Source organism: Borostomias antarcticus (genome assembly GCF_949987555.1).
Source record: "Borostomias antarcticus genome assembly, chromosome: 2".
Lineage (NCBI taxonomy): Eukaryota > Metazoa > Chordata > Actinopteri > Stomiiformes > Stomiidae > Borostomias > Borostomias antarcticus.
In genome coordinates, this window is record NC_140235.1 from 14,840,020 (window position 1) to 14,854,357 (window position 14,338).

Genomic DNA, 14,338 nt, shown 5'->3' on the forward strand with positions numbered 1-14,338 from the left:
GTGGGAGAGGCTTCAGTTGGGATGACAGCTACAGTGCATTAATGATGATGATGATGATGATGATATCTGCCATGCATTAATGATGATGATAATATCTACATTGCATTAATGATGATGATAATGATAACTACAGTGCAATGATGATTATGATGGTAATGATGATATCATATACAGTGTATTAATGAGGACGATATCTACAGTATGATGATGATGATAGTAATGATATCTACAGTGTATTAATGTTGATGATAATGATGATAACTACGTATTCATAATGATGCTGATAATGATGACAGCTCCAGTGTATTAATAATGATAATAATGACAGCTACAGTGTATTATGAGTAGCAAACTTCAGTTGCTTCATTAGATTGTTGAAAATTGTTTTTACATTGTTCAGAAATGGATGACGTGTGTTCCCATGGTATCAAGATCCAGTCAAACTAGTGTGAAATAAATAGTCCATTGTGGGGTGACCAGGGTTAGGGTTAGATCAGGAAAGGCTTGATCAGGTGATATTGAGTGATATTGACATGTTATTGAAAGATATTCCAGCCATTGGTTTTGAGTACTGCAGATACATTTCACATGCTTCAAATGGCATCATTCCTGTCCAAATCTGAATTTTGATTTTACATGTATTTTAATTTCATTCCATCATGCCAAGTTATGAAATATCAGCTCTAGATGCAAATCCTAGATGTTGTATGCATTTCTAATGATCACATCAACAAATCTTCTCAAAATAACACTGCAAATTAACCCCATAGAGTAATCAAAAACTTTAATTTCATGAATAAAAACAATAAACCATTACGTTTCTTCTACGTGTTTTATTTGACAGCTTGTGCAAGTCAGTGCAGTTCAGAGAAATAACATTGATGTTACAAGCACAGCCACTCTGCTTTCAGTTTGACAGAAGTCACAAGTCACCATATAAACAGCTTTGATATTGTCCAGCCAATTTTTTATATACCATACAAGAGTTTAGTTAAACAGGAAGGTTGATGGCAAAGAGCACTACATGACAGTACAGTATATTAAAAATCTGAAGTTACAAAACGCTGTACAATAACAAATCTGTTAGAGGCTACCAACTCAATAACATACAGCTCAAACATGAAGAATGGCTTGATACAGTTAGTGTTTCATATTGATAAAGTGAGTAGTGTTTCATATTGATACAGTGAGTTCTGTTTCATATTGATACAGTGAGAACTGTTTCATATTGATACAGTGAGCGCTTTCATATTGATACAGTGAGCAGTTTCATATTGATAAAGTGAGTACTGTGTTTCATATTGATACAGTTAGTACTGTTTCATATTGATAGTGAATGGTGTTTCATATTGTTTCATATTGATACAGTGAGTACTGTGTTTAATATTGATATGGTGAGTTCTGTGTTTCAAAGAAATGAAGGATCAGATGCATTTTGTTTGGAAGAATTGGCAGCTCAAGCCCTACAGCCTTGAAGATCACTGTTATGTGTGGCTTTTTAATAATGTGAACACTTTAACAATATTGCATGAATGATAGTCCTTAATTCCCGTTGCATGACATGATGTCTTCTTCCACACAGGGGATGGAGTGTGCGTCACATCCCTCTCATATACATTATATTCTACCTGCTGGGTTTGCTGGACAACAGACTGTCACCCCAGCAGTGTACTGTGTAAGACGCACTATCCCTGGACTCATGCTGACCAACATTGTCTCACGCTAACGGCCCACGGACATTGTGATTAGATAGCAAACAAGAAAACGCTTTCTATGAATGGATCATTAATAGGCAATGTACAGTATGGCATACATCCAAATAAAATAAGTAACTTATAGAATGTTTAAGTCATAGGCCTATATTTTAAAAGCCATGGATGCTTGTATTAATTAAAATGTACAGATAAAATATAATATATATATTGAAAAACAAGTAACATAAATGACTAGTAACGTGAAATTGATATGCCTAGCTCTGTTTTCCAAATCAACTTCAGCATGTAATATTTTATATAAGCTTCTCTAGCATCACTACCCTACACCTTCACAACAACAAAGTATACAGTACAACCCAGCTCAAATGTCTCGAGGAGTTGAGCACTAACCCTACCTCAGGTCAGACCAACTATGAGGAGTCGAGCACTAACCCTCAGGCCAGACCAACCATGAGGTGACAGGTACCGCAGCTATACTCTGTACGGGCGCCTGACACACCAGACCAGGCTCAGATACAATGAGTAGATACTGTCAAATACTTAATGTCAAACACGTACTGTCAAATACTTACTGTCAAATACATTGATTACATACTGTCAAATATAGTGTGTGCATACGCTGTGCCCTTGATCTGTTTGACGACCTACAGTTAAAGGGGACAGGGGACAGTCCCAACAGTGCAAACTCAAACATAAATCAAACGCACCTCACATTCTAATACATATTTGATCAATGTGCTTCACTCTGGTCTGCAGTTCACACATTAACTCTTCACAAACCTCACATTAGCTCTCTACAGTATGACTACTACTGTACACTCTGGTCCAAACCTCGCATTAGCTCTCTACAGTATGACTACTACTGTACACTCTGGTCCAAACCTCGCATTAGCTCTTTACTACAGTACACTCTCATCCAAGTCAAAATCATACTCTTTTTACGTAACACATCACCATAATAGGAAAGTAAGTTGTTAAGCATGAAAGATTAATATGTGCTGTTGTTAAAAACAGTTTTAGCTAAATTCAGAACCAAATATCTATTAGGCTATCCTGGTTAAACAAACATTTAAGGAACTGAACAACTTGGCCCTGGCACGAGGCACGTCTTGTTTAACTAGGCTGTTCTTTAACTTCTGCACTACCTTGCTTTCAGGTGGGGACAGGCACTGCTGTGTGAAGCGTCTACAAGGCGTCCAGGATCATCAAGTGCAGGAAGAGTCCAGCTGATGGGAGGACATCACCTCTCTTGGTGAGCAGAGGGATGTGGCGATATCCTAGAGAACAGGACATAGAACCCCAGAGAACAGGACATAGAACCCTAGAGTCAGCGCCTGATAGGCTAGGACTAGGTCAATAGCACATTGGAAGCTAAGTCAGTCAGACTTTATTTTGAGGCTTCATCTACACCGAAGACAGTTTTAACTAACAATCATCACATTCCAGCTAAGCCACATCTGAGCAGTTATTGTATATAAACAGAGATGCGGTTGATAGTTTGCTGACAGTTTTAGAATCTGTAGATCATCTGAACATGTATGGAGTTAAACATCTGTACACATACTGTAGGTATGGAGTCAAGTTGATGCCAAAAGTATCACCCACAAAGAAGAAGAAAAAAAATGGCAGCCTTACACCAACCGCCTTCTCGCCCAATTTCACTGTTGCAGACAAATTTCCAATGTTGAAATAAGACAGAGCTGTGTCAGTAAGTCAGAGTTGTGTCAGTAACACAGAGACCAGACAGAGCCGGGCCAGCCAGGTGTTGAAGGTGTAATACACCTGTCCTACATCAAATCACCCATCCTACATCACCATTCAACACACACACTACAGCAAACTAGGACGTGCCTCTCACTTGCTTGTCCGAGTGACCAATAAAATCACCCCCTTCCCTTCACCCCGCCTCCACATCAATGAAAAAGTCCAAGAAAAACATAATCATGATCACAATAAAAAATGACAAATGTTTGGTGTCTCAGTAAAAGTGTAGTCTATTCTACTCAGGAGCCCGTCTACAAGTTCCACTAGATGGAGACATTTGTACAGCTGAGTCAATGTTTTTCATTCAGTCCAAAGGGATCAATGGTATTCAATAGTCTGACCCATCTCCTCTCTGCCCTTTGGTATTGAACTTTGGTCCAGTTTTCAAACCTTCTATTATTAAGTTTTCTAACCCATGTGTTCTAAAATGTAGGTAGTGTATAATAATGCCTCCATCCCCATTGTTAGTGTGCTATGTGTTGTTCTAAATGTAAGGAATCTCGTAGGTTAGTATCGGGGTTACAGTAGGTGCATTGTGGGTACAATTCTCATTAGTTATAGTCATTATATTCACAACATACAGTAGATCAGATGAGTCTTATTTAGCTAACTGGATCATGTTGTATAGATCAGAGATAGAGTATGGCTAGGTCATATGTGACCATTTCAGTCATACTGTTAGCTGGGGAGTCTGTGAGGTTGAGTCAGACAGTTCAGCGCAGCTCTACTGTTGTGATTGACAATGAGGCACACAGAGAGAGGCTCGCGCTTGTAACGTAAGGAGTCTCTCTGGCTCAGACACAAGCAGCCTAGCTCTGCAAAGCTATTGGAGTTCTGTAGTTCCGCGTTCACTGCCTGAGATTGCATTTTGATCAATAACGTCACTCCGAGAGAGAAGCAGGGCAAATGTAACACAATGGTCTGTAGTTACAGTACATATTTATCATACTACACTGAATCCTTTCATTTAGCTGATGGTCGGACATGTAAAAAAGCTTGCGAGTTGATGGGATGATATGTATGAGGCGTGGGTGAATGAAACAATATTCATAAGATACATAATGTCTCATATATTACACTGAACCTTTCGGTGAAGGTGCGAGCGGTCGGACATTTCACATTTGCAGGAACTGTCTGACAAGGTAGCCCTCATAGGAAAATATGCACATTTTATATTCACAACATAGATCAGATGACTCTTATTTAGCTAGTTGAACCATGTTTGATAGATCAGAACTTATGGCTCGGTCATATGGATATGAGTCCCAAGTGGACGGTCAGTGGGCGGTTATTGTCCATGCCATTGTCAAGACTACTCCAAACTTCTCAAGCTAGCTAGATTTTGTAGGCTGAGAGGAATCCAATGATGTCCATCTCTTGATATTTGGTCGATTTTACTGACTGCTAAATCGTCAAGAAGACGGCCAATTTCGGCCAACAAATGTACATGTTGATGACATCCACCGTGGGTGGAGGACAACAGGTTTACTAAAAAAAAAGAAAAAAGATTTATTTATTTATTTATTTATTATCACGAGAAACATTTCCCCACTTGCGTGAACTTTCTTTTTCCCTATGCTTAATAGTTTTGGCATCAATTTACCTCCTCTCAAAACAGCCTTACCATTCTGTATACTCGTGAGAGGCAGGGAGTACTGGCCGATGAGGTCGTTGGCAGAAGTAGCATCGTAGTCCTCCACCACAAAGCGCACTATGGCCAGCTCAGCCACCTGGATGTCGAACCTGAAGTTCTCATTCCACATGGGGTTGAAGCCTGGGAGGGAACACGGCTCTTTGTAACTGTCCAGTGATTGCATGTTCTTCTAAGTGACTAGGTAGTCAGCAGGTGTGAACAGGGGTCAGTAACAAGCTAGCTCTGTACCCTGGGGTCCTGAGTCCTTTGTGTGTGTGTGTGTGTGTGTGTGTGTGTGTGTGTGTGTGTGTGTTTTGCTCACCATTGTTCTCGATGGAGTGGGTCTCTTTGCTAGTTGTGTCTGAAGGGACACCGTAGATCTCTACCCTCACCAGCGGGTCCACAATGGACTTACTTTTGTCCTTGTTCAGCTTGGGCAGCTGCTGAGCAGAGATGACCTGTCCAGACACACCCACAACATCCATGGTTTAACTGTGCCACAAAGCCTGTATTTGTCAAAGAATGTTTCAACGCAGCCTCATTCATTAATTTCACTGGTCTCACACTTGAACTTGTCTTATCAAAGCAAAGCTGATTGCTTAATTTAATGGCATTCTATTATGTAGCCTGATAGCTCTTGCCTGTACAACAGTACTGTGTATGAAGTAAGCACACTAGCTGAGGGTAAATTGAAACCACCTGAACAACACACTTCAGAGTTCCTCTTTGCTGGAGCCTCGCTTCCTTACTGATGCACAACTCTCTGTTCCAGCTTAGGCTACATTCTCTCTCCATGAGTGGAAGGTCTTTGGCTACAGTATGCTCTCTTGCTATGACGTGGAAGGTCTTTAGCTATGTTCCCTCACCATGATGTGGAAGGTCTTTGGCTTGAGACAGGGCCCCTTGGAAAGGGTGGTAGGGTCAAACTGGGAGGCTGGGTCTCTCTGGAACGCTGGTTTCAGAATGTAGCCGCACATGCCGTTGGGTCTGAAACGACCCTGGTTCAAGTCCATCTCCTTGGAGGGCGTCTGGAAGTTCAGCGCCACTACAAAACAGAGCAGGGGAGAGTGAGGAGGGTGGGGCTCAAACAGAGCAGGGGAGAGTGAGGAGGGTGGGGCTCAAACAGAGCAGGGGACAGTGAGGAGGGTGGGGCTCAAACAGAGCAGGGGACAGTGAGGACGGTGGGGGGTGGGGCTCAAACAGAGCAGGGGACAGTGAGGAGGGTGGGGGGTGGGGCTCAAACAGAGCAGGGGACAGTGAGGTGGCCCGGGGGTGGGGGGGGGGGGCTACTGTATGTCTATGGTGACAATGGTTAATTGTGATGAATGGATTTATATGAACAAATGGATCTGATTCATGGACACCATGTCAACTAAATGGACAGTGTAAATCAGTGTAAACCAAACAGTGCTATGATACTCAATGGCAGTATCGAGAAAACAGAGTTTTCTGGCAGGGGCTCGGCTAGCGTAGCCTAGCTTACCTATCTGACAGCCAACATTCCACATGGGTACAGGGTTGTAGTTTGCGTAGCCTAGTATAGCCTAGCGTACCTATCTGACATTCTACATGGGCACAGGGTTGTAGTTAGCGTAACTTAGCGTAGCCTAGCGTACTGTACCTATCTGACAGCCAATGTTCCACATGGGCACAGGGTTGTAGTTAGCGTAGTTTAGCGTAGCCTAGCGTACCTATCTGACAGCCAACGTTCCACATGGGCACAGGGCTGTAGTTGGAGGAGTCTGTGCGGGAGCCGGCTGGGTAGATCCTGCTCAGCTTGTCCATGTTGTGGCAGACAAAGGCTCTGGCTGGAGAACAGTCCAGGAAATGCACAGTTAAGATACAACACTGAACACCACACAGCATTCATAACACCCCACTCGCAAAATGTTTCTAAGTGTTCATGAGATATAGCTTGATCCTGGTCTTTTCTAGATCTTTAAGGGCTGGTTGCACAGACATGGATCAAGCCTAGTAGTCATGAACTAAATTGTACTTTCAATGGACAATCTGCATTGAAAATTCAATTTGGTCCAGGACTAGGCTTAAAGGATTAACATGGTAATTCAATATAACACTTTCCAGATATCTTTAGGCAACAACAAAACAAATGTGTTTAACTATTTCAGAATTCATCCATAAAAATTATTTTAAAATATGTTTTTATAGGTCTGAATCTGCCACTCAAAAAGTTCACTCACTCAAAACTGGGCGTGATTCATTACAACTGATTGACAGTTCTCTGAGCAAATGACCAACTGGAATCATTATGATTGACAGACGTGTGCCCCGTTACCATAGCTACCACCGCTCCGAGCTAGACAACACGAGCTAGATCGCACAACAGCCAGATCAATAGCCATTTTTCTAGCTGCTAACCAGGGGCATTTACAAAGTCCTTAATATTATATTAACCCCCAAACATTATAAAGATACACGCTACCTAACAGGCCGTATCCTCGAATTTGCATTAGGCCTATTTGGGAAAAGTACGATAAAAGTATAACGACGACACGTCTCCCCCACGACACAGGAAAAAGCAGCCGGCCACGCAAGCTTGGAGGCTTGGGCTATTAGACTAACGTTATAGCTTTCAGCCAGCTACGAACAGTAGCCTACCTATTTAGTCAAATAATTGCAATTGTGGGTCTTGCCAGAAGACAGATCATTTGCGCTGTGAAACCGACATAACATCCGCATTGTTCACCAGTCTAACGTTATTTATCTTAGTAGGTGTCCAACAAAGCCAGTTGAACACTGAAACGTTACTGTTCTGGGTTCAACATCTGTCAGTTGTGGTGATGTAAGGAATCGAGCGGAATACCACTGCAATAACTGATTATTGGTCAGATCAATTAAATCATTATAGCTCATTTCACATACAAAGGCAACACGATACATTTTGCAGAAAGGGGCTGGGGATGTAGCCTACATATAGGCTAGCCTACTGATCCTACTAATATGTGGCAGACTGCATGCGTAGCGCAGCGATTCAACATAATCGATGAGTTTGGAGACAGAGGGCCGTGCACCACGACTCCGTGAGCGCAGCGGTAAAGGGGTATAGCCTACTCCGGAGTCTGGAGACTAACAGGTCATGCAGTCAATAGATCTCGTTTTGAATGTTATTGTAATGCCCTCTGGTTATAATATAATATCGCTACTGGAGCTGTTTAATCCCAAAATGCGCAATGCTTCCTGAAGTTGGGTCGGATCGAGGTGCTGGGATGATCAACATTATGTGGAGCAGATGCCACAGTGATGATAAGCCTTACACAACTTTCAGAATGTTTTGCAGAATTACAATTATTTGGAGTTGTAAATTATGAAAGGAACATAACTTGACTTAATATCTTCACCTCCACCCACCCTGAAATGTAGTCATAATTTTAGCACAGTAGCCTCTATATGCGCATCACAACGCTGCAATACAAGACCTTAGGACAAACGATTCAGTACACAGCAGGTGTGTTTGATCAAGTTAAGATCTCAATGTGAGAATAAATAAATGACAAAAACCCGCACGGGTAGGCCTACGTCTTTATTTTCCTAAGTAATTGTTGCGCATACAACATGACATTAAATTAAGACATAGGCTACTTTCTCATAAAACAGGGCGGTGTTGTAACATTTATAATATCATTAGGTGACATTGGCTGCAACCTGTCCTCCAGGACCTGCACACCTCCAGAGCCCTGAAGCGCGGGACCTGGACCTCCCGAGTCCCAGTATTGGAAATGTAGTGATCTGGCTACAAGAAAAGGGGGCAAATTATAAAAGCGATTAGTAATAGCATCGTTATTTTGCATATGCAAAACAGCATAAATTACAACAATAGGCTATTTATCAGTAAGTCTACATTATATCGAATTAAGTTTGAGCGAGAGATAATCGGGAGATTCTTGTGGAGACAAACTGACTTATATCCAACTTTGACTTCGTAACGTTGCCTATTGTATTGGCCTATACAACAAAGCACGCTCACAACAGTTCTGGGGCCTCATTTATCATTGAGGTACGCCTTCTTTTACACGGTCTTTTTCGCGAGTTCAGGCGTACGCCATTTGCCCCCCCCACATTGCGATTTATCAAGCCGTAAGGGCGAAAATTTAGTCGCCTTTCTCCGCGCTTTTGTAGGACACCTCTCCAGTTGGCGTACCGATTTACACGGTGTTCTACGCCCTTCTTGAACACAGGGGGAACTGGCGACGCAGGTGGTGCGTCGGTGAATTACTATGTTTGACGGAGAGAATAAGAGCGACAGTTCATGAACGCACATACATTTAGGCTAATAGCCCAATTCAGCACAAACATATATCGCAATGCAAGATAAGACGTGTCCTCTAACCGGCTCATTCATGCTCCGATATGGATTCGTTCCCCAAAATGAACCTATGCGCTGTCCCAAACCTTTCCGCGCTATATGTCACACACCTAATGCAGGCACTCCATCAAACGGCAATAATTGACCAATTAGATTGTCATTAATATGTGATCATGTGGACCTGTTTGCTCTTTTGTAAGCATATAAATGACAGTCCTCCTGTGCGTAATGCGAGCCTAAATGAATCCGGCGCTACTCGGCCTACTAGCCGAGATAGAACTCCAAAGAGGTGACGGCGATGGCGACTGCACCCACATAAGGGCACCATCAATGAATGAATACGTCTATGTGAATCGCTAAAATGTGCACACTAGAAATACCCAAATCATATGTGACGCCGACATGCTCATCACAAGTGTAGTGGCACGGTGGCCTGGCTCCACGCATGACTCATTCATCCTGGCGCACAGCAGGGTAGGGCTAGACTGGAGGCAGGCGCTGCGCGTGACGGCTGGCTTGGTGTGTGCATAGCCAAGATACATATTCTTTGTCTTTTTTACTTTAATCTTTATTAGCATTTTCCATCCATACAACGACAATACCATAAAACATAAAAACTTACAATAACAGCTTATGGGTACTTCCATCCATGCAGCTTTTTTTTCTTACTCAAATATGACAATTTTAATACTAGTGGTATCATCACACTTCCTTCTATAATCCATCCATTTTTCCCATCTCCCTTCAAACTTTCCTTCCTGCATCCTCAATGCATAAATAAATCTCATAAATCTCCTCCACAACACCCACCACTGCTCCTTGGTTGGGGGTTCCACCTTATACCAAGCCCTCATTATTGTCTTTTTACTAGCAACCAATAGTAATTTCACTAGGTATCTGTCCCCTCCTTGTACATCATTCTGTTATGTTTGCCAAGATGTATATTCAAAGCTGATAAGAATGAGAACCAGTCAAGACCCCACCACAAAATGAGGACCCAAGCCCTCAGCCCCCTCCCCGTCATGAGGTTTACCAGCGGGGCCAAAGGGCCCACACTGAGGTCATGCGCCAGCTATGAAGACACAAACAAGTAAGGTTCACATTTCTACCATTTTATTGTCTGTTGGTGGGTGACTGTGTGAGGTGTGTGAGTGCGTTTGTGAGTGAATGTGTGAGGTCCGTGAGTGTGGTAGTGAGTGACTGTGTGAGGTCCTTGAGTGTGGTAGTGAGTGACAGTGTGAGGTCCGTGACAGCATGTGTGAGGGAATGAAGTGCAGTGAGGATGTCCTGTTGGCTCTGGTGGTGTAGTGTGGTGACCTCCACCAACTGCTGCACAACTGCCCCACAACTGCCCCAATCCCTTCTGCCATTTCCCTCTGGGCCTCTAGGGTCATGAGCCTCCAGCACAGCGTCTGATAGGAAGCCCAGCCCTCAGGGAACCTTGAGGCAGGGACGCTGGCAGCCGGAGGTGGAGGCGTGGGCGGTGGAGACGGAGACGGCGGCGCTGGAGACGGCACTGGAGGTGGAGGCTGGTGCGCTGGATGTAGAGGCTGCAACCGGCGGGGGCACGACCGTCAGGTCAAGGACCACTGCAGACTCCCCCTCCTCTGAGTCCCACCCCACGTCAGAGTCTGGAGAAACAATTTCAGTCATTTTCTTTGAGTTTGTCTGTTAACTTGATTATGCATTAAACATTTTATTGTGTAGCCATATTCAATTGATATGTTTTTCTGTTGGCAGCCAAATAAATGCTTAAGTGTGATTTCCCGGGTGATTTAGATGAGAGTCTAAATTTCCCAGAGGGGAAAATGTTTCATGTGGTCTAACATTATGAAGTGGTCATCTGTGTTATCGTTCCCTGTTTTTGGTCCTAAATCATTCATAGCCTACCACAGAATGTGTGGAATGTTTGCTTTCCTCACACATAATACAGCATGTCCGTGTAGCCTACGCCAAATACAGGATGCATGAAACATACAGTAGGCTACCTAAACTAGGAGCAATCAGACAAATGTAGGCTCGTACAAATAGCTTACCTTCCGAAGATGATTTTCTTTCCTCGCGTGGACCTCACCAACAAGCACATGCACCTCCGTCTCCGAAAGGTTTCTCTTCTTTCCGCGTTTTTCCATAAACGTATTTATCTGTCCCTATGCTCCACGCTATATTATGTCGGTTCCTTCCGGGGTATCCCCGTTGTGCCGTCATAGTTTTGACCATATATGGTTGGATTTGGGCGTGGAGAGGGCGGAACACGGGGCGCGTGCGCGTACGCTCTCTTCCCCGCCCGTCTCGGATTTCTCGTGCAGAAAAGGGCATACGACTTTTTTGATAGATCCGAAAAGCGTGTAAATATTCTCGTCGTACGCTACATTGTGCATTTTCCGCGTTTTCGTCGTACGCCCTCTTTTACACCTGAATTTACACGCTCTTTGATAAATGAGGCCCCTGGTAGGCTATCGCTTCGGAAACCTTACAGCACAGTTTGCACCTGGTGCAAGTAGATTTTATGCCAGGGAAGGGTACAGTATGATGCGCTGTGTCTCTGCCATTGCACTGGAGGGCTAACGTTACCAAAAGCAAATGCATTGAGAGCTAACGTTAGCATGCTAGGATAATTACCACAGCTAGCTGACATTCCAAACATTAGGCTAGCTAACGTCAACATGCTGGATAAAGACAAATAGCTAGCTGGATCAGACAGCTTTTTAAAAACTGTTGCCAATTACAGCTAACGTTATGGTTCGTTTATCTAACATTAGCTAGGTTGGCTACTCAGACACGGAGATCATGGTAAAAACATCCCAATATGTATGACAACCACAAATACAATTAGGCCTATAAAACGTACAAATTATATAAAATTAAGAGACTGCAACTATTCAATTATTCTCAAGATGAGAAAGGGTTCAGAGCTGCCTTACCATGTTGGATAGATGGTGAAACGGCGCAAAGACAGAAGGTGCGGGAGGCAGACAGATTTCTGTTGGAGGCGGTGCAGGGGAGTGGAGGCGGGATTTTCAAACTTTAGGGTGACGTCAACAAAGGGAAAAACGTCACGAATTCGGAGTATTTTTACCCCGAGTCAAATTGGACTGAAAATGTTACGCTTCCAGTTTCTCAAAAACGACAAAACGGATATATTTAATGTTTTTATTGTGTTTCTTCAATGTCCTATTGTGCAAATAGCACGTTCAAACTCAAAAAAAGTGAAAATTACCATGTTAATCCTTTAATCCATGTCTAGGCAACCGGCCCTAAAAGTCTATGTTTGCATGTTATTGTCCTAGGCTGAGACATCCTGTTGGACAGTGTACTGTACCTGTATATGCAGTGTCTTTCCTTACCGGAGGTCTCAGCCAGGCTCACAGCTTTGCTCTCCTTGAAGGAGGACATCTCGTAGAAGGCCTGGTTGTCTCTGGCGTAGTCGAACCCGTTGAAGTGGACGCTCTTACAGTAGATTACTAAATCAGACAGCAGCTTCGACAGCTTTATCTTTGATTTCTTTGAAGAAACAGGAAAGATCTTTTATAGTTTCTATCAAAATAAGATTTAGATTAATTTAAAACAGACATGTTTAGCATTGAGGGGCGGCATGTAGCTCGGGAGGTAGAGAGGCCAGCTGGGGATCCCAAGGTCCCTAGTTCTATCCCAGCTCCCGGCATGTGCCGAAGTGTCCTTGAGCAAGACACTGAACCACAAAATTATTCACCTGCAGCATGGTGGCGCAGTACCTTGTACTGTCGTCTCACAGCAATAAGGTTTCCCGGGCCTTTCTGTGCAGTTTGCGGTTTCTTCCCAAAGAACCGAATAAGAAAGACATGCAGAAGAACAGATGTTCTTCAGTCCGGTCCCTGACCAGGACTTGGACTGAGCACTTGGGCGCCATGAACGATGGCTGCCCACTGCTCCTGGCTGCCCCTGGAGGAGGACGGCTCAGGATGGGGGAAATGCAGGGAGCAATTCCCACCGGCGGCCCCCAAAAGGTGCATGTGTGCGCCATGAGCCATGTCGCCACTCACAATGTAATGTGTGTGTGTCACTGTGTGGCAAAATAAAGATCCCTTTTTTTTATAACTGTCTTTTCCTTGACCTATGATGTGGAATTTGAATATGGCTTTAGTGGCACAAGAGAAATTCGGCACAAAAAAATGTCAAAATCTCTTGGACAAGTTGAATGTTTTTGTCTCTTGGCAGCGCTACGACACCTTTGCTTTGGTTTTCTGTCCATTCTGCTTAGAGTCTGCCGCCTCGTCCTCCTCCGACACACTGTCCTCATCCTCAACCGAGCTGTTGTTGTTGAACGCTGCATCCAGCTTGTTCAAACGCTTCCCCTTGACAATGAACCTCCGCTTCAGCTCCTGCAGAGAGAGAACCGTTCAGAACACATCCATATCATGTATATCCATATATTAATGTATACCGTAGACCTATATCTATATATTCATGTATACCGTATATCCCGATCATATCATCCATATATGTGTGCTTTAGGGGTGTCATGATTTCGATTTGAAATAAAAATTTGATTGAAATGGGCATTTGATTTCGGTCATCGAAGTCAAAAGCAGGATCAAAAACAGCCCATACTTTCCCCCTCACTCTCCCAGTCACAGCCCAGGTGAATCACTGCCTATCATCAGCCAATGAAAGACGGAAATTTGTGTTACGCAATCTATCATTTGAAATCCCTCTGGGAGACAGCACCACAGGCCTCTGCCACATTTCTTTACACTCTAAAGCATTTTGGTGCAACTTCGGTTGATTTTAAATGTGCTGAATAAACAAAGGTGACCTTGACCTTGACTGTACTATAGAGGCTTTTTATTGTCAATATAGTATTGTCTCCCATACAGTATCTATCCCTGTGTTATACTGTAGAAAGTAGAGAGGAGGGAGATG

The 14,338-nt window shown here is 43.4% G+C and overlaps 1 protein-coding gene across 1 annotated transcript in view; it reads right to left on the reverse strand.

Annotated features, from left to right (window-relative positions):
• Positions 1-2,875: 2,875 nt before the first annotated feature.
• The window catches only part of plcd1a (phospholipase C, delta 1a), a gene marked incomplete at its 5' end in the record, with an annotated part of 46,022 nt that continues 34,559 nt past the window's right edge, over positions 2,876-14,338 (reverse strand). Inside the window, 7 exons of the mRNA XM_084453461.1 lie at positions 2,876-2,992; positions 5,104-5,253; positions 5,435-5,570; positions 5,979-6,157; positions 6,804-6,920; positions 12,784-12,940; positions 13,645-13,797. Of these exons, the coding sequence (XP_084309587.1) occupies positions 2,901-2,992; positions 5,104-5,253; positions 5,435-5,570; positions 5,979-6,157; positions 6,804-6,920; positions 12,784-12,940; positions 13,645-13,797 (984 nt within the window). The 3' untranslated portion in view covers positions 2,876-2,900. The remainder of the gene's footprint in view (positions 2,993-5,103; positions 5,254-5,434; positions 5,571-5,978; positions 6,158-6,803; positions 6,921-12,783; positions 12,941-13,644; positions 13,798-14,338) is intronic.